This window comes from Phalacrocorax aristotelis, chromosome 1 (assembly GCF_949628215.1).
Source record: "Phalacrocorax aristotelis chromosome 1, bGulAri2.1, whole genome shotgun sequence".
NCBI classification, from domain to species: domain Eukaryota; kingdom Metazoa; phylum Chordata; class Aves; order Suliformes; family Phalacrocoracidae; genus Phalacrocorax; species Phalacrocorax aristotelis.
In genome coordinates, this window is record NC_134276.1 from 135,989,358 (window position 1) to 136,010,304 (window position 20,947).

The 20,947-nt window shown below is 38.4% G+C and overlaps 1 protein-coding gene across 1 annotated transcript in view; it reads right to left on the reverse strand.

The window, feature by feature from the left end:
• Window positions 1-20,393, reverse strand: part of DYRK4 (dual specificity tyrosine phosphorylation regulated kinase 4) — a 44,393-nt gene extending 24,000 nt beyond the window's left edge. Inside the window, exons 1-3 of the mRNA XM_075111256.1 lie at window positions 20,210-20,393; window positions 18,938-19,021; window positions 115-198 (exon numbers count right to left, since the gene is read on the reverse strand). Of these exons, the coding sequence (XP_074967357.1) occupies window positions 115-198; window positions 18,938-19,021; window positions 20,210-20,257 (216 nt within the window). The 5' untranslated portion in view covers window positions 20,258-20,393. The remainder of the gene's footprint in view (window positions 1-114; window positions 199-18,937; window positions 19,022-20,209) is intronic.
• Window positions 20,394-20,947: the final 554 nt, after the last annotated feature.

Below are 20,947 nucleotides of genomic sequence, written 5' to 3' on the forward strand. Positions count from 1 at the left end.
AGATCAACTATGCCTTATCAAATGCAGAACAAGGTCCAGAAAGTTAAGGCTACAACACATTTAAGTTTATGAAATTTTTGTTATAGGATTAAAGTCAGCTGAAGAGCCACATACCTGCTTGAAGACTCTGCTAGATCCCAGATGATCCCTCTCTTGAACAGTAAGTTGAGACTGAGAAAATGTATCCACATGGGAAGACTGCAAACATGAAATGATACTTTAATAAAAAATATTCTAGAAAAAAAAACCTCCTGAAATCTCTGTATGGCTTCTGTGTTTCTTTGCTTTGTGTTGCCTGTGCCAACACAATGTATGAGAGGACCACAAAAGCTGCTGAAAACGCTCTAGCAATTCCTCTCCCAGTTGAGCAGCTGTTTTGTGGGCAGGTGCAGAGACAGCTTGCTTTTCCTATTATGTCTCTCAGCATGCTTCATCTGCCAATGTGGTCAGTGGAGGGGAAGGGGGGGGGGCCTTTGCCATCCCTAAATATGTGCTTGAAAGCAGATTGTGAGTCTGCTTGGAAGGACAGCTTTAAATTGCGTCTCAGGGTAGACTGTGAGCCCATCGATTGTGAATACAGCATTAAACTGATTCAACTCATGGTACAGATTTTATAAAAACACAAATTACTGTTTAAATAGAAAAAAAACAGAAGAAAATACATTGGTTCCAATGGATCGATAATATTAGCAACAAATACAAAAAAAAGAAACTTGGTGGAAGTGCTAAGCAGCTCATCATGTTTTAAGATTCTACCAGTGCTTTCAGCAGTTTTTTATAAAGATGAACATGATAAGTAGCACTGTACATTTCTGTCCAATAATAGACTGTAGTGAGTTCCAGAAATATTTACAATAATTTAGATACTGAAAACTCTGTGGTTACAGCAGCTTGGAGCTCTGCTCTATAGGCTGGAGTGAACCCCACTGGGTTTCGGCAAGTGTGCTCCCTTGTACTTGGGCTCTGAGACACAATGTCATTCTACTCATAGTCAAAAAAATTATCTTTAAGCAACTAGACACAGCAATGCCACTGTAGGAATTCTGAAGTGATAGGACAGCAGTATTTTCTCTAGAAGCAGAGGAACTTGGAGGCATGAGTGGGGAACTTTAGGGTTTCAAAATAACAAATTTGCAGCCAAAATTTTCTTACGGATGTGAGCTGCAGATTGAAAATACTTAAATAAAGAAGTATGGTAATACTCTTTATCTGCTTTGCAGCCGGGGCTTCCATGACCTGTACCTGTCACACATTCCTCAACAGGTAGAGCACCTGCTGGTGATAAAGTCATTGCTCTTTAAAATTACTTTTAGCCTATCCAGTGCCAGTGTCAGTATCAGGGGATCACTTTTTAAAGGCCTTTTTCATGGACTTCAGTTAGTCCATATGAAAATACGCCTGCATACCAGAGTAGTATAGTTAATGTGTTTTGTACTGGCTAGTGCCATAAAACACCTGCCATGGTATAGCTTTGCCATGCTGAAAGGGCCTCTCTGAGCCTGGAAGAAGGGACAACTCAGATGAGACTGCTGCATCTGTGCCAATACACTCCATATATATAGGATCTGTGGTGGGTGAGGGATGCTTGTCTACAAATTGATCCATGCACATACAGTGACCCTGATACATCCAGGGCACGCTGGCGTTGCTACAAAGGTGCAGATCAAGCTGAAGATACATATACGATGGCTCTGACACATCCTGCTCGGGAAGCACGGAATAGATGCCCAGAGATGCTGAGGGATCTCCATCATTGCAGATGAGGCTAGATTAGAGACCCCTAGAAGACACTGACAAACTAAATATGGAGAGAAAACTCTATGTGCAAATCTACCTGGTCACATCAAGGAGATGCTGCCTTCTGACATGCAGGTTCAACTGTCTCACCGTCAACCATGAAGACACCACTAAAGCTTGGCAGACCAGCTAGAAACTGCCCTTTGGACAACTGCTAGTGTCCATGGCAGGTATTTTCTCTTTATTTTCATTTGAAAAGTCAGGGGAGAAAAAAAACATAAACAAATAAGTCCTTCTGTGAGCTTAAAAAGTAAGTGCCAGATTCAGAACAAGCTGAGAACAACAGCTCTGGGTTTAGCCTTATTATGCTAATTAGGTACAGTTTGAGAGGAAAGCTAATGGATATCTGTGGAACAGAGGAGAATATTAGGAAAGGGAAAGGTCTTTGCAGGACAGAGTCAGTGATTCCCATCTTTGGAACTAGAGATCAGCTGGCCAGGAGTAAGGGATTACACGCTGTAAATTCAAAACATCCCCAGAGCCACCACAACAAATGCCCCCAGATGAGAACCACTGGATTATTGCATCCTACATATGAATGTCCTAGAGCATGATATACTCTGCCCGGTGCACTCAATGTCCTTGTTGTCACTATCCTCCAAAGTGAATTTACACAGATGATCTATGGAAAACCCAGTGCCAGAGTATTTTCATAGACAAACACTTCACATGCAAATTACTCTCAAGGGAGAATCACATTTATTCTGAAGATAAGTCTGGATCCAGATTCATAACTCTACTAGATATATCAACCCAGGTCTTAATAAGACTATTAATTTTAGTGCATGTTATACTTTTTCCCACAACTCATCCATACTTTACTCCCAGCTAGCTTTATCTTTCAGTTTCTGGAGCTGACAAAAATTCCATTTAGAGAGAGTTTCTTAACCACTTAGTGCTTTTCTAGCTACAAGTCACTCTAAAGGTAGGATTTTAGAGAGAAACAGCTATCACTGAAAACCAATGAAACAGTGGACTTCACATACCTGTAAAGGCTGCAGAGTCTTCACTCCAAAACAGCACTTTTGTTTCTTAGCAATACTTTTAAAAGGCTATGCAGTGATGTCTATATTACTAAATATAAATTTCAAAATATATTTTGTTTACTATTAGAGCATGAACAATTCACAGAATGTCTTTAAAACCCAGCAAGAGCTAAGGAAGCAGGTAAGTAAGCTCCAAGATATGCTGCCAGAATTTGGAATCCATTTAATTTCCATTCACTGGGAAAGATTAACAAGATTTTGAGATGCACATTTCTCTTTTTACACTGCAAAAGCAAAATCAGTCTATCAGCCCATGGCCGTGCCTTTTTTCAGCCATTGAAATTTGTGACTCTCTTTGTCTCTCTTTCTTGAAATTACTTATTAAGGGTTTATAGTACTTCAGTGCTCTTTGGGCAATTTATTAAAAACACCTTAAAATCAATAACTGATCAACATCCCCCCAAATAGGTAAATAGCATAATCTTTTATCCATGGAAAAACTGATCTGTGCTTACAACAGTCCTGCTGGTGGACTAATGGGGAGCAGGTGGATTGATCTGTTAGTCCACACAGTAGCTTATTTGATAGTCTTGATCCAGATGACCCATCAGCTGCTGCTCTAGCAAAATCCTGTACGTCTAGTATGGGATCTACAGCTGAGCTGTTGTGACTGGTTTAATTTTGACAGAAAGAAAAACTGCAGCAACTGTTACTAATCCACTCCATTTCACTCCTTGCTGTCCTACTCCTATAGCACTCGGACTGTCCTACAGCTCCAATACTGCCCTTCAGTCCAAAACTATCATCTCCTGCTACTCTAGCCCTTCACCTTGCTAATTCCAGTTATCACTCAAGAAATAGAACGACGTCTTCATTCACTACCTAGTCTGCAGTCATAAGGAGTTTTAGGTACTGACCATACAACATTTTGCAAAATCAGAAATAGTGACACATTTTCATCATTCCCAAAACATCAGCTTCTTTTTTTTTTCAGGATCCAGTTGACCATAAAATCAGAAATGCATTAAAATGTTAGAAAATATTAGATTATTAGAGTCTATATAAAATATAGACTCTATAAAATAGAAAGCCTATATCAAATATACACTCCATTGTCTCCTCATTTAAATGGGCACTTTCTTCTCTCTGTCCTCTATCAAAACTGAATAAAGCCTGTTGAATAAACAGAGAGAATGCAATGTAGGTGTTAAATCATGCAATATATTAAAAAGCCATTGCAAATGCCATCTCACTCACTCAAAATACAATAGGAACATTAACATTTTCCCCACCTTGTCAACTATTTCTGTCAGCATAACTGCAAGAGCTGTTAACCACAGGACAGAGGCTGTTTATTCCATTCGGTGAATGCATTTCAGGAAGCCCACCTTCATCTAGTCAGAGCGTAGCAGGAGCACTTTCATACAGAGTACCCTGATCAGAAAAAAGTGGATAACCCTTCTGCTTGGCTTCAGATCTAAATTTTTATCCCGGAAATATGCCAGTGACTATTAGCTGCTCTAGTATTCTTTTGGTGGCCATCTGTTCCCTTTCTCAGCCTCCTTCTAGCCAAATATAATTTTCCATATTTATCATGGCAAGTCAGTAATAAGAAAGACAAATATAACAGGATTGGCTGTTCTCATTGCCGTCTCAGTCTGTTCTTTCTCACTGAGCTCATGTGCCTGTGAAACCAAAAAACACTTGAACTTGTATTTTTTCAAAATTTGTCACAGCAACCTTGCTATACAGGGAGCAAAATCTATTCACCAAGAACAAGACTGCCAGCCTGTAAAATGAAAATAAATTAATACCTCAAGGGTCGATTTCTCATTGGACATTATTGTTTCATTTACTGAGGACCAAACTGTGGCACCTTTGTCTGTGGTTCTTGTGGCATCAGTGCAGAGCTGCTCTGTCCTGTGAGGTAATGAGGCTCTCATTTTGATGTGGATCATGACACAGAGCTTAGCTGCCATCCTGTCTTTCCTTTTCCTCTTCTGGGTGTTGTGCGTGTGCTGGAGCACTGACGGAGGCATCCCTATCCCCCTGCCATCTCAGGGGAGTATCTAAAACCAAAAATACAGTGTACTCTCCTCCTTCATACAGCCAAGGAATGGCATGTTCCCTGCTGGTCTTAAATCTGTTGTCAACCCAGAATAGTTCTACTTTCACTCACAAAGCAGGGTTTTCAAAGAAGAAATATATGCTCACCCACAGAAGCTATTCTAGAAGTGCACCACTTTCACTGATGCTCCTAGAATAAGCACCACTTTTCACAGTGTGGTCAAAGGACAAACAGCAATTCTTTTGCATTCATGGCAGTCCAAGCAATGCCCTTGCCTAATATAATTGCTGAGGTGCACCATCCTAAAAGGCACATCACTCCCATTGACATCACTCCCACCTTTCCATTCTCCCAGGCTTGGCAACTCTCTAGTCAACAAATGAGTATTACACCTCATATACAAGAGAAACTTCTCATTCTCTAGCCAAATAACCACGCAGAATGTCATGCCAGCAGGGCAGGTTGAGTCCTGGGAATGCACGGAGATGCCATGTGCTGGAATACAAATTAAACAGCACAAACACACATCAAGTGTATTTAAACCACTCCCCCACAAACATATACAGACAAACAGGCAAGTGTGAGCACATACAGCTAGTTACGCTCCAAATCTTGTATCCCACAGGTATATCAAGCATTTCTGAGCAATTTTCACCAAGGTTCATAAGACGGGATTTAACTAATATAGTGTGGGGCATATATTCTAACTGTGAAAATACAGACTTGTGATACCAGAAATTATCAGTGCAGTCCACTGATGATCTCATTTTTATGCACTACATAGATGAGGAATTACCACAATCGCTACTGGCACTTGCTAATAGCACTCAGTGTTCTTCTTTCGACCAGCTGTGCTAGGTATGTGAGGTGGGGTAGGTGGCAGAAAGCTGCACACTGCATTCCCTCTGGTTTGTTGTAGCACAGCCATTCTTTTAATGAGAAGATTTATAATACAGTTTTACATAGCTCCACAGCCTTCTGGGCCATACCTTTCCATCTCAGGTTGTAACTTTTGTTGAGAAACTATTGACATTCCCAGGATAGCCTACATAGAAAGGAGTGAAGGACATATCTGGACATGCATTCAACTGCCCCCCCTCCCCCCCCTTAAGAAGAATGTCCTCTATTTTCTTTGATTTATTTCTGTTCTTTGTAATGCTTTCTATTCTCCTAATTTTATTTTATTACATTCTTGTAAGCATATTCACATTTGCTGTGCTAAGTCATGCAGGAATAAAAACAATCTTTACGATAATTCTTCTCTGAAGAGGACCGACTAATGTTTGATAACACAAGAGACTGTATAAAGATTTCTCAACAATATTCTCAAAGCAAGAGAAATATGCCAGGATTACTACTAAGTTTCAGTCACGATACACTGAAGTAAAAAGCAGTGCATAAAATTGTTCAGCCATAAGTTACAAAGCAATTTAGTTAAGTTTGAAGGAAATATTTGTGGTCTCTGTATTTATTAAAAAATATTTGTCTTTATTTTAAAAATACCCATTTCTGCAAGATATTTCATTAAAGGAGCTAAGTGCAATGGTAGATAAATTCCTTGTGGATATGATCACTGGCTGTGATCACCACATAGACAAAACCTTAACTACAATTATATTAAGTTTGTCAACATCTCTGTGAAGTAGAATAGTATTAGATGTAAGGGAAATTAAAGAACTTCCTCTACAAAGGAACAGGCATTCTGGAGTGGGAAGAGGATTCATTTCATCTTAGCATAAATGTTCAAGGTAAACAAATTTCCCTTTGGAAGTGCACGTCTTTTTATTGGCTTGACTAGAGAAGGAACACATGCAAATACTGTAGACTAGCTATTCTGAATTTTTATAGTGCTAAAATTAGATTAGATTAATTCTACTCTTTATCCTCTTTACTGTGCTCCTCCTGCACTTCTGTCCTCCTGATTTAAGTGAGGACAAAAGATATAGAGGAACAATGAACTGAACCCTTTTTGTCCAGCCCTGTGCTGTGGCATACATACAGGCTTGACCAGTGCCATGGAGAAAGCTGCCACTGCAGGCTGAATCAGTGAAGGTGAATACCATAAGTCCCTAAAGAATGATGTGAGTGGAGTTGCCAGAAGATCATTCTTAAATCATTCCTGTAGTAATAAAGCATATGAACTATGTTGCAAAATCAGTGCGAAGGGAATGGGTGATTTAAAGTTTTGCGTACTTTTACTCCAGCAAAGACCCCACCAGATGGACCAATTAGTCCAAATCTGCCGGAAATGGAAAAGCCAGTCGTACAGTTTCTGACTTCTTTAGAATATGTCTTCCACAGAAGAGTGCAAAAGCTCCAGATATGATAAAGTCAAGTTTCTAGCATTTCAATTATTTGCTACAAGGTTGGCTCTTTTAAGTTTATTAACAATTCCTATCATGGTTAGGATCTGCTCTTTTTCCTAGCAAACAAGAAAACAAAAATAACAATGCTGTCCAATTCTAAAAGGACTTAAAAGCTAGATAAGAGTAATGTACATAATTTTATATAGGAGGAAATTAAGGCATAATATAGCTAAGGACATAATTATTATAACCTTGAGAGATATTCCTAACATCTGAAGAATGGTCAATGACTGAATTCAAATAGAATTTGGGTACATGGGGATTTTCCAAACAGCTGTTTGACTGTACAAAGCCACCAGGACCCTAGCAACATCATCATTTCTAGGAAACAGACTGGGCAAACAAAGGACATCGCCTAGAAATCAGTGCTCGAACAGGTTTTTCTAAAGCATCAATCTGTTCTTAGGACTATTCCAAGAGCAGAAAATATGGTTATTCCTGGACTCACAAACTGAAGAGGAATCACATGAGAAGCAGCAATTGGACATGGCCCAGATAAACTAATTTAAATTGAGTAGGGTGCACAGAAGAAATGTAGCTCTAGATATGTTGAAAAGTCATAGTCGAAGATGATAGGCAAGTAAGATCATTGTATGATGGAAAAACATTTTACCTTTCCTATCAAGCCCTGAAAGCCCTGAAAGATGCTCCTTTCAAGAAAGATCTCCAGCTGTTTCTACCAATCTGCAGGTCAAACTTTGGAAACATCTGTGTCACCCATGTGATGAATGGAAATGGAAACTGGAGAGGCTAGTGCAGAAGAATCAAAGCCTCTCGGTCCTTGTGTAGTTCGCAACTGAACTTACTAAACACCTTCCCAAATACTACTGACATCAGACATTCATGTATACATCCAGATGACTTCCTAAATAGTGCCATCTGCAGAGGAAAACTAGGGGCATCATTTCACAAGTCCATTACTTCAGAGGGGTTATACTAGTATAAAATTAGCACATCAATGAATGACCTCTCACACATTGATTTTCCTGCAGAAGGTCAGTTTAAACAAAATGATCAAATGTTAGGCTTAAACTTAGAAACACAGATTTTTACAAAGGCAGAACTTTTGGTTTCAGATTAATACAACTCACTGGGATTTCTATAGAGCATCTTTTTTCCCCTAAAATAAAATTAGACTGGCTATTTACAATTTACATATACTTTTAATAAACCACAAAGCCTCTCACATAAACCAAAAGGTCAATCTGAAATCTTTTGCAGAACGCTAGGTACTCTGGGGTTCTACAAATTAATCACTTGCCCACCATTTATACAGAAACCTATAAGACACTCCTGTAACTTTAAAATGTAAACATTTCTTAACTTTACAGCATTAATAATGTTTTCATTAAAAATGGTCATCTTAAGTCCCCTTCTCCAAACGAATTTAAACAATGATTAATCCAATTAAAGTATCATATAGAATTAATGGTAGATGGTACAACTGATCAAACTGTCTTCTTTCTGTTTTCTAATAGTTATTTTCTATTCCTCACAACAGGTATGTCATAACCTAATACAAACATTTGTACATCAAACAATAAAATCAAATCCCAACCACTATTACCTTAGGCTGGATTCTTCTATTTCTTCTCATTCGTAAACAAGAGTTATTGAAGAAGCTGAAACCACAGCAGCTCTCACTGCTTCTTTCTTTCCCCATAATGACAAAGCTCCATGTTTTAAATCTGCCTCCATTAAATTTTTCTCCTTGTGATTTAAACCTGACGCTAGTGCTCATCTAATCCAACCCTGCCCCACAGGTGCCTCTCTATGAATAATAGCATGGGCTGATTGATGATTTTTATGGGTGAGCTGGCTGAAATCAAATCACATGTTGTTTTACCACAGTTCCACAGCACTGGCACAAACCAAATAATATCAGACTGAACTGCGAATAGTAGCACATTTGCTGACGTGCTGTGAAATCTTTGAGGACTTAGCGCAAGCACAACATGTTCGTCAATTAGGCTCAGCAGGATTGCAAAACTATCCCCTGAGGCTCCACAAGGTGCATCATTTGCTTTCCTTTTGTTTCTTCTTTTTTTTTTTTTTCTTCTTCAAAGACACAGCCATAGCTTTAGGTCTTCTGCTGTAAACATAAACTGTCTAATGAAGGTAATTCAAAAGTAATTCAGAGATTTAGTGAGAATACAAAGACTGCCCCCAAGCATTTCACTCACAGCTTCCTCTTAGCCCTCAAAACTACCTGCAGTCTTGGAATAGCTGTTTCTAGGTAGTTCTGTCTCTGTTTAAATTTTAATCCTCTATGCACCCTGACAGCCTTTTAGATATTCCATCAGCAAAACAAATGCTTACAGACGGAGCAGTTTAAGCTTGGAATATTAAGACTTCAGTGATCTTTTATTCAGCATTCTATTATCTATTTTTGTACTCCTGTCAGGCTCTGTGGGGGAATAGCTAACACTTAGTCTCAATTCATTATTTTCTTTACTTTTCTTCTGAGAACGATAAAGCAATTCATGTTTCATAAAAAGCAGAAAAATGCAGACAAAATCTTTGTCAAAGTGAAAGATCTAAAAAAGCAGAAGAGCATCACAAGCCTTATGATAATAAAGCCATATTGTGTTTGAAATAAAAAAGAGAAATCTCCAAATCTGCTTTTTAGATGACTGTAATTAATACCAGTTAAATTTCTTATCTTTTAATGTTAAAAAATTTTAACAAAAATTTTACAAACACTAATATTATTTGATCCTTATTTCAAAATGTTTTCATGCAAAGAAAGATTCAGGACCACAGAGTCATTGAAATGATATTCTCTCCTTATTAAACTTTTATTTCCTTTGGAAATTTGAAAAAACTATGGCGGGGAAGGAAAAAGAAGGATGAGAAAAAAAGACAACTGGATGACAAAATATAAATGCCAAGAAGCCAAAACTCAAAACTTTTTAAATAAAAAAAAAAAAAAACAAAAAAAAAAAAACAAAACAAAACAAAAAAACCCCAAACAAACAAACAATAAAATCTGAAGACCTTCACTTTTCTTACAAAACAAATAGAATCTCAAAGCTTGAGAAAGATTGTAGACAATCAGCAGAGTTTGCTCCACATGGCAGGAGACACAGCAATGAAAATAATAAATGGAAGAGCTTGCACTATAAAGTCTATATTGAACAAATTCTGGCTTTGCCTTCATATCCTGCACCAATTCACATCAGGAAGTGTTATTCTGTTTTAAGGAGTCAAATTTAGAGCTGGAAAGGAGAGAAGGAAAGTGATGGAAAATGGAGAAACTGTATGAAATCAAATAAGTTTTTTGTGAAGACCAGTGGATCATTCCCCAGATCCTGACCCACAGTGACTATGAACAGAGCAAGTCAACAAGGGAAATGTGAGCTTTCATTCAAGCATTGAGAAACCTGTCATAACTCCACTCGTTTTCACATACATAATACTTAAGAACCTGACAACCAAAAGATGCCAAATAACTCTGATCATTTTAGTGTAGGCTACAATATACAACAAATTAATTTGGAGGTGTCGGGAGGGGACAAATTGACTGTGTTTTCAGATACTTGAAAAAGTTAAACTGATCTGGGAGGAGGGACAAATAAATGAATCTGCACCAGCTCCTTTTAGAGCTCAACAAGAGCTAGTGTATGGCAGTGGTTTGACATCAGTATACTGCTAGGGCAATTATTATTGACATTTGGAAAATAACAGAGATTAAGAGGTGCTGAGTCTGTGTGTAAATCTAACTTGTACCTCCTGCAAGAGCATATTTGATCTGCACCTGTGGAAAACTGGATGTTTGGTATGTACCACAAGTGGGAGTCTGAGCAGGCCACAGTCCAGATCCCCCCATTTCCCAGCGTGGATCTCCCAACCAGGCATATCCCAGACCCTTGAGAGCTGAACCACCTTCCTGGAAATTAAAACTCACAGTGCTCTCTGCCATTGCAGCATCTACTTCAGTGGTTAAATATTTACCCACCTTACAGCAGACATCTCCTGTGTCTCTGCTGAACAGACACCAGGCCTAATCAAGCAAGAAAACCCCTGACATTGTGTCTTCCCATACCTTTCCCATTTACATTACACTAATATTTTCATGTTGGTCTTGCAAATAATTTACTGCTGTGTTTCCCTAGAAGTTCCTAGATACCTGCTGCTAATCATAGGCCACGTATCTTCCGGCTGTCATCAGAGAGAATCATTTCATTTCTTCATACAGAGTGCTGAAGTAAGATAAAATAACTGTTTATTAAAATGATACATATAACAGTTCCACACCCTCCTCTATGCTTGCACAGTGCTTCACTACACCTCTGATTCTTGCAGCTACCTTTATGGAGCAAAGCTCTTTGCTATACACAGCAAGCTTAAATACAACAACTACAAAGCAAATTAATGCAGGTAATGAATTACATTTGTTTGCTGCCCAGGTTTGGGGTTCCTTTAGGAGTTTTTATTTGATGAGTCTTTTTTGGTTAATGTTTTTATAGATTATTTGACTGGCATTATCAGTCAGGTTTCAGGACAACTTTGTGCTGTTAATGATACTTAACACTGCTAGGCAGGGACTGACCCACAAAATGTGGTCTTACGTAAAGTTGATACCAGTGGTCATAGCCAACAGGAAGGTAGAAGAGGAGGAGGAGGAAAAGAGCACTGCAGAACAGTGAAGTGTTACACATCAAGAAGAAACTACAGGCTTTTGCAGCTGAATTGCAGAGGCTGATAGTAGGTAACCTGGGAATAATCTTGGAAGAAAAGATGATTTAAGAAAAAGAGAAAACATTTTCAAAATTGGACAGTTCAATTCAGAATGCAAAACTCAAGTAAAGCAGATAACTGAATAAAAAAAATGAGTAGCTGTATAGGCAATCACCTGAAAATATGAAACTTCATAACTTTTTATGACTCTTAAGCTGAGAGAAATCAAGGTCCAGTCAACAATATAGATGGCAACTGCATCATGGCTGCCAGTGAACCATTTAATAGAAGTAGTACATGGCAAATACAACCTGAATGAGTATAGCAACAATCTTTGGCTCTGCAGATGAACTGTCTAATTATTATCAGAAAACAGAACCCAGATTAAAAAGAAGAAAAAAACAACAGTAACAACAAGAAAGAAAAAAGAAGTAAGTCTATGTCTTTCCAACATTTTAAGTTAGGCTGATGAAACAAATTCTCTCCAATTATCTCTCCAAACCTTACTTCATTTATATCCTTAGTCATCACAATTGCAATTACATGGCTCCTACTAAAAAATAAAGACAGCCCTATCCATGTATTTTTTATTAGGAATAAAAACAGATCTAATGATTAGGTGGAAGTATGTAAAGGCAGGTTGCAACTTCCAGGTGCATCCCTCTGCCTACATTTTTCTTTTGACTAGCTCTGGGTGATTCCCTCTGGGAGTTTTGAATGGTTCTGCCTTTCTGCAAGGGCTGTACGTGAATCCCAGGGACCTTATTTAGGGAGGCTGGACTGGCTACTGCTGGTATCTACTTTTAGCTATTGCAAGACATCTACATTTAGCTGCACAGGTTCTAGTGGCCAAAAACCAATTTTCAAAACACTGTAGGTACTTAGGCATATCAGCATCGCAAGTGTATGTTGAGTGCAGTGGTTCACTGCTGTCACTTCCTCCCGCTCTCATCCAGTGCCTCATTTAGGAGTCCATGTCCACCTTCTTCCCCAGATCTGCAGCAGCACTGAGCCTCTGTAGAGACACGGTGCTACGGCTGCAGCCAGAGTTACAGAGCTGCTGTAGTATGAGGAGGAAGGGGCAGAAGACATGAGAAGGGTCTGAACTTCCTCCCATGCTAGCAGCACTGCCATCCCTGCTGCAGCCTCCTTGGGTTGCTAACAGGTCCTGGCAGCGCTGTGTTTGGCAAAGGGGCTGACTGAGCAAGCCTAGCAGACCTCCTTGATTCACCTCTGTTTTTGATGTGCATCATCAGCTGGCAACCACTGGCCTAGAGAGATATTTCTCAGTGTCTGGATACCATGGGAAACCTCTGGGATTCAGACTGCAGTCTACCTTTCACAGGCTGTTATTTAACTGAGCAGTCAACTATGACTTGAATAATATGTGGTTAAGGCAACACCTCTGTGGGGAAGACATGAGTTAATTAGCAGTCTGAGGCACAAATTCAGTAAGATATTTCAGCACACAGTTAATTTGAAGTATGCAAGCGGTTCTATGTACTCCAAAGGTGAATGCTTACAGTCTTTGCTAGATCCAGGTACTGACACAATCTCAGTACACATGCTAAATTTGAATACATTAATATCGCTGTATTAAAGGATAGACATGCCAAAAAGTCCATACCTGGCATACATGCATTGCTACCGTTAGATAAAAGATTTTAAATAAAATAAAATATTTTGCCTCACTTTCTCTTTGGAGAGGAGGAATGTGTTAGAAATCAAGCCTCAGTGGCATTTCAGGAGAAATATGTATTTAAGAAAGAACTTTCCTATTATTTGGGAAAAATATATTAATATTACTCTCTTCACATACATTACAAATACACATATTAGGGAGATTTCAAACGAGAACCATTTCCTTAACCTTTACATATTGCTGTACAAATAATAATTTGGGTTGAAGTAGATGATCTCAAGAGGTGCCTTCAAACATAAACAGTTCTGTGACTGTAATATTGTAATATCACTGCTTACCATACACATAAATGTTGTGCTGACCTGTCTTTTTACTGGTGTTACCACAGTATTGTCACTTTGGACAATAACACTCATTTTCTTACCCTGTGTCAAAGACACCCTCTGCATGTTCAACTACAGAGTATAAAATAATGTCATAATCAGAAGAGTAGTAAATCATGTCACATGTTAACAAAACCAAAATTTGCTCATAAATCCTTTTTCCCTTACAGGGACATGCACAGAAAGCATCAAGAGTGTACAGAGGAGCTACTGCAGTATGCGCTGTGTAATATATCTCAGGATTACATGGATAAAAATTTGGGAGTTCGGCACAGTTCCTGCCTAGGGACAGGCTGGCTGTGATGCGCGGAGGACAGAATGCTTCACATCCTTTAATATCATACTTCCCAACCCTTTCAGGAGCAGCTGGAAAAATCTGCCTCCAAATTTCTTTGGCAAGAAAGATGAATCAAAGCAAAAGAAAAAAGAGGAAGTGGGACCTGATCGCAGCAGAGGCAAGCTAACTTATGCTCTAAAGTGTACATAGTTCAGCAGAGAGTATACATACCACTTACTGTTTATTACAACCTCACTGAGGCCAATGAAGGTACAGTGCACAAAGACTTTCTATACACAACTGCATAAATTAGAAGTGGAAAACATATCCCATACAGATCATGATTTTTCTTTAAATCATGGTTTCAAAACTATTCAGTGCTACATCTATATCTTGCTGATTTAAATGTTCCCAGGAAGTTTGGCAGCTCTCCACACTTACAGTTCCTTTGCAGGTAGCCTAAATTCACCCAGCTCTTTGTATATATATCTCATCTGCCTTTGCTTTACAGGCATACTTCAACCTTCCTAGAAAAGGCTTTGGGCCATCATGTCTGCTCAGTGCTGGCTGCAGGGCAGATGGAATTGGTGGGGGGCAGGCAGGTAGGGCACAAGAGTGCTAAGACCCATCCACGTGGCAAGAATATGAGCTCAGAAATGTTCACTTAAGGATCTTTCTCTCAAGCATACCAGCTGGCCTCCTCCAAAGCTTGCAGGCTGGCAGTGGCTTCATGGTTACTTCTGCACAGTATGTGAACACAGCCAAAGAAAACATCTTTTACAAGGGATTTAAGTTCTACCAATAACCACTACAAAAGAACTACATATTATTAAAATTATTGCGATGAACCTGCTAGGTCTTCACACATGCAGACACAGAGCTTTAGCATATATCATGTCCTGCAGAAAATGAATGCCTTTGATGTAAGATATTATTAAATTCAATGAATGCTGAAGTGGTCAAGGACAACTAGAATTTTAAAGCTCTAATGTTTACAGATTTTATAAACCTTTCATTATGATTTCCATCTTACCTTCAAATTCCTGCAAAAGTTGTAACTTTTAACACGCAATATTCCAAGATTTGTTAAAGCCAGAGTAACCCATAATTAAGTAAACTGTACACTGGAGGCAGTGAATGTGATGAATTTTAGTAGAATTTCTACAGATGAAGTTCTAGTATTTTACTATATTTCAAAAACAGCTTAAAAGACTTCGGAATATAAGCATTTCCTTTGGAGCCCTCCAGCTTATTGGACTGAAATAGGGGTTTGGGAGACGAAAGATGATTACCAGAATTGTTAATTTTTGAAGCTTGGAATGTTATGACCAAGCATAACCAAGTCCGAACTGTCACTATAGATGGAAAATGGGGAAAGAAAAATGCCTCTGTGTCTTCAGCTAATGGTCCTTAAATGCATTTTGACAATAATGTTTGGACACCAGAGCAGAAAGTGAGAAACACTGCAGTTTAAATTACTATAGTTCTATTGTCTCACTGCCTTTGAGACTAAGGCAGTCTTCAGTGTCAAAAACTCTTGTGTTCTCTTGCCGTAACCTGATTAAACAAAGACATATTGAATGCTCAGCTACCCTAAAAGGCAACTCTTTCATTATCTTGGCTCCTTCTTAAACAGAGATACTCCCCCATGCCAGGAGAAATCACCCACCTTGTTAAAGTAAAGCAACCAAGTACAAAAGATCACACGAAAAGTTAAGCCTCTACATGTCAAGCAGTAAGAGCACAATCATGCCTTGCTTTAGGTTCTTCCTTGGGTATCCACCATTGGTACATTCAGAGAATTCTGCTGGGCTTTTCCAAGGTCACCGGGAAATTATTTAAAAAAAAAAAAATTAAAAATTTTACAATCTTAGATATTACTGGGTATTATCTTCAAAAGATCTGACCTAAAGCCTCCTGAAATCAAGACTGTTCACAATTTCAGTTGGCTCTGAAGCAAACTTCAAAGTTCTGGACCTGATGACTTAACTCATGTTGATGTCGTTAAGAGTGAATTTCCCAAATTGAGTTGGTTGAAATACAGGGTCATATTCTGAGAGGATAATATGTAGGTAATTGGCAGATATCCCCACATCTTTTCCTGCTGGGATGTGTTACCACAGATAAAATGCCAAATACAGAAGAAACTGCGTATATCCAACATCGCTATTGTCTGCTCTCCCCAACCATGGGTTTAATTAACACACATTTCAAAAAACATAACTCTTTCATACACCAAACTAATATTTAGAGTTAATAACAGCAGTCTGGATGGGTCCAGACTGAGAACAATTGAGAACAACAAGGAGATGCTCAAGATGTCTCTTCACGCTTACTGAGACAGACTACAGCAGGACCGAGAAGAGCACCATTAGTTTCATGAGCATTTTAAATTAGCACTGTTGCTAAAAAGGGGCTGGGGAGAGGGGGGAGAAGTCTGCATCTCCCTTTGCTATTTATTCTTAATACTCAGCTGTCCAGTTCTTCATGCCAGCACAAATATTCATGAAGTCCTACAGTAAATTGGATCAAAAAATAACTCAGGTTAAAATTAAACCAGCAAAGCAAACTCAGCTTAGTTTTAATGTGCATCAGTTCTCTTCCAATCCACAATAAAGTGGCAGAAACATTCCCTGTGGTTAAGGACAAGCGATCAGGTTTGGGGAGGTATTTGAGTGCCTCTTTAGCAGTGGCTATCAGTTTAGGCTGCTTTGCCACACTGACGGAAGTACCCTGTTGGTAGGACTCTGTTGTGCTTTGACACTGCCGTTATTGTCTGACATTTAAACTGGGAGCATGCAAATAACTCAGCAAGCTGTAGCCTCCTTTGATGGGATTTTAGAAGTAGAATAATTAATATTATCAACTCCTAACTGCTCACTGTCTCAAGGACAGCCATACCAGGTGAGAGAGAGAGATGTCAGAAGGAAGAGAGATACTGTCTTATAGCCTGTCAATAGTTCTTAGCCATGAATTCTGTGTCAACTTAAAAACTTTTATTACTTTATTATTTAAAACAGATTTTTATTAAACACTGAAATGCTATCCCTCTAGTGATTCTATTTGGAAGAAAGTAAAAGCTTGTGTCCCTGCTCTGTAGAGCTGCGAAGCCCAGCACATATTAGCTGAGGCAATGTTAACAATCTTCATTCTTACTTAATTTTGAAATTATTGTACAGCATATTATATATAGCAGAAACTTGTTTAGCTTCTAGTTACTTATGTTTCATTCCTTTTATATTCCATAAAGCTTAGCTATTCAATAAGAAGGTCCCCACAAGCATTAATATTTCCAGCAGACAGTTCACTGGATCACTGATGATCCCTGGTAGCACCAAAATAACAGATCAAAATCTATGCCAAAATGCTAACAATAATTAAAACAGTAATTGTCAGCACTCAAGTTGAGATTATTTTTATTGTTGAGAGTCAACATAGTCAGAATTTGAATAATTAATCAAGACTTGACTAATCCAGTAAAAGTGAAAAATCACAAGTAACACTCAAAAGAAATCACAGTGTCATGAAATCAGCTATGAATTCCACATTTAATGACTTTGAGAATGACTTGACAACATCAGTACTGTGATTACTTGAGTTCATGTAAGAGCAAGGCAGCTATTCTGCAGTGTGAGGATTTTAAGACACCTGTGAAACTACTGTTGTATGGAAGTTGTCCCTTATGTCAAATTTGATTGGAACAGACATTTAATACAAAAAAAGAAGTAATTTTGAATTTTTCTGCCACTGCTATTCTATTGCTACCTCCACAAGTCTCTCAGTGACTGACTGCCTTTAACGTTTAGAAGGAAAAAAAAAAAAAAAGACTACTTTCCCCATGTTGCATATGGATCATCGTTGTGCTTGTAGCCCTCCAGCAAAACACAATCCTTCCAATCCCCTTTACAATAATCCAAGATGTGTAACACATGTGGCACAGTGTGGCTGGCTTCCTAGCACAGGTTAAAATACATAAATGATTGTGTAGAGCAACTACTTTATTTTTCTATTATTTGCGCAACCCTGAGTTAGAAAAAATTACCAATTCTGGAGAAGAAGAGATGATTATTTGAGAATCTTGCATTATTACTATCACTTCTTGTTTTCAAACAGGGAACCCACAGTTAGAAGTTCCCCCAGTCAACAGACCTCTGGGTCTCCTTCAGTTTTCAAGGGGACAGATCAACACATCTTTGAACACTTTGGACAATCTTTGGGCCACAACAATAGAAAGTGGTCAAGAATATGTTGGCTGTGTCACAGAGGAGGCTGGAGGTACAATGCACTAAAGGACCCAGTGTTCCAGGCTGCGAAGGAGGGTGGGAGCCACCTGCTACGCTCTTCTGAACATGCTACGCAGATAAAATAAGGAGAGAGGGACTTTCTTGAGAGAGCAGTCAAATGTGTTAGGGGAAAGGAGCAAGCCAAGCTAAGACATGGTCTACCCTGCCACCACAGCGGCCTTGGTCCTCTCTGACTCCTCAGAGGGAGGTTTGTCTTAAGGCACAGGAAGATGGATTTCCCTGCACTGCTTCAAGTACAAGTGCATCATTGCAACTGGCCTTTGTGAGAGAAGCACGGAGAATAAAGGAGGATTTGAGTGATTACATACCATCTGGCTTTGGACAATAGCTGGCAATTGCTACCTAATTTCAATCGGGGAAGCACTATGGCATTTTGAATTATTGGTAAGTTAAATTTGTACCTCCAACTTCTGAGGTCTATGCAGTTCTCTTACCTTTGGTTGTCCTGACGTAGCCTTGCTGGGGAAGACGACAAATCTGGCTGCTGTTACGTTTTCTGACTTGTAGGTAGCTTTTTCCTATGAAATGGTGACAGAGAAACTGAATCAGCTGGTCCACACTCACAAATTGCATCAATATGATTTTTCCCCAGGTAGGGGTAGGTAAAAATGCTTGAGAAAAAAAATCATAGCAAACATCTGGAAAAGACCTATACATTAAAACTGAATGAAATAATGCAGGAAATACCTGCTAACATTATTACTCACTTCATCTATGAATTAGGGTAAAATCTATGTATTAGAGTAAAACTGTGTGGTTGTTAAACTTTGACAAAAAGATGATTAATGGTTATTAGATTTCCATTCATTTTTCTATACTAGATAGTTTAGATTCAAAAGAGATAGTTGGAAAATAATTTGACAGTTAGAATACCTTCTGGGCTTTTTATTTTTTTTCCTGTTCAGCAAAATATACTAGGTGTTTAAAGCTGCAAGATACGTTAGGGCACTAGTACAGTAATGTAACATGATATTTTATTTATTAAGATATAATTGCATTTTTATAAAACTCTTGTGTTCAAAGAATCATAGACATTAACTAAAGATTTATCCTCAAGATTTGTCCTTAAATGAGTGTCTATTTTTTTTCTATAGGAATTAAAGTTGAATCTCACTTAGAATTCTGAGACTCACTGTCCCTGTATAGTCAAATGCTAGGCTAGCTTCTCAGCGATAGCTGAGAAGAGCCAGTCGCTGCTGCTGCAAGTACAGTATAGGTATCTAAATGTCTTCATTCTTTTTTCGCCTTCTGCTAAAATACTACATGTATTTGAAAAATCTATGGCAGACCTGAAGAACAGCTAACTACAATGGCAACTACCACCTCATTGTCTGTTTTTATCTTTTTTCCTAATTTCATTGTGGTGCATTACTTCTGTTTACATCCTCTGGTGCTCACATATGTCATCCAAACCTTTGATATGCGTACACTTTGCAAATACAAATGTTAACCACATAGCTCTACTCTACTGGAATAATCGTGTACTGCCCTCTAACGTTGATTTCCTACACAGTTAGAAGCTTCTGTTTGCGTTCTGAATGTGCACCTGTGGTCGTTTCTGCTGAGACAGGATTCACAAGGTATGTCTAAAAGAACTACCCAATTATAACTCTTCAGAATCTTTCAGTTTAATGAATTCTGCAAAATTAACAGACTGAAAGCAAGATTTACACAGATTTAGTGGAAGTAAAAAAAAAGTGAAATACCAAAGTAAGGTCTCTCATCTGTTCAAGGAGGGAAACATAATCTGTCATTTTTGGCTCTACTTCACAAGATGGTCTATCTCCAAGCAGATACTTATCGTCTGTCTTTCATGCTTGATCAGTTCTATTGTCTCATATGTCAGATGATTTCTTTGATCGTCAGAGTCTTATAACTTTTAATGACACTGTAAATATGATTGCCTTGGGCCCAAGGCCGGTAAATAGGAAAAATAATTTGGTGAGAAGAATTGAGATGCCTGAGCATTAGACAAAGAGAAGCTTAAATACACTAAGGAACATGTAGATTCTGTCTTTTACTCAAAATACCAATTAACTTAAAGCCAAGCATTAAGTCCTTTCAAGCTCTTATTCAGTCAAGGCTATCGAAAACTAATCTTTACCTTTTTAGATATTATATTCCAAAGCAGTTAAAATAAAAAACAAACCATGGAAAAAAACCCCACAAAAATCCCAAAAGATAAGAAAATGAAATTTCAGATTTTCAATATCCCAAATGTATGGGAACAATGCATGCTCAAAGTCTTCGTTTAAAATGTCCACAAGCATTCTGAATATTGGGTGTGTGAGGACTGAAAGGTTCAGCACAGCAGAAACAGTCTTAATTCAAACAAGATCGGGTTCTTTTCACAGCTTTTTGGCTTCCTCTCAAGGAGAATGATGTCACACATGACTGGAGACAGACCAATAATTCTTTGAAGTAACAGGACAAACAATTTTAAA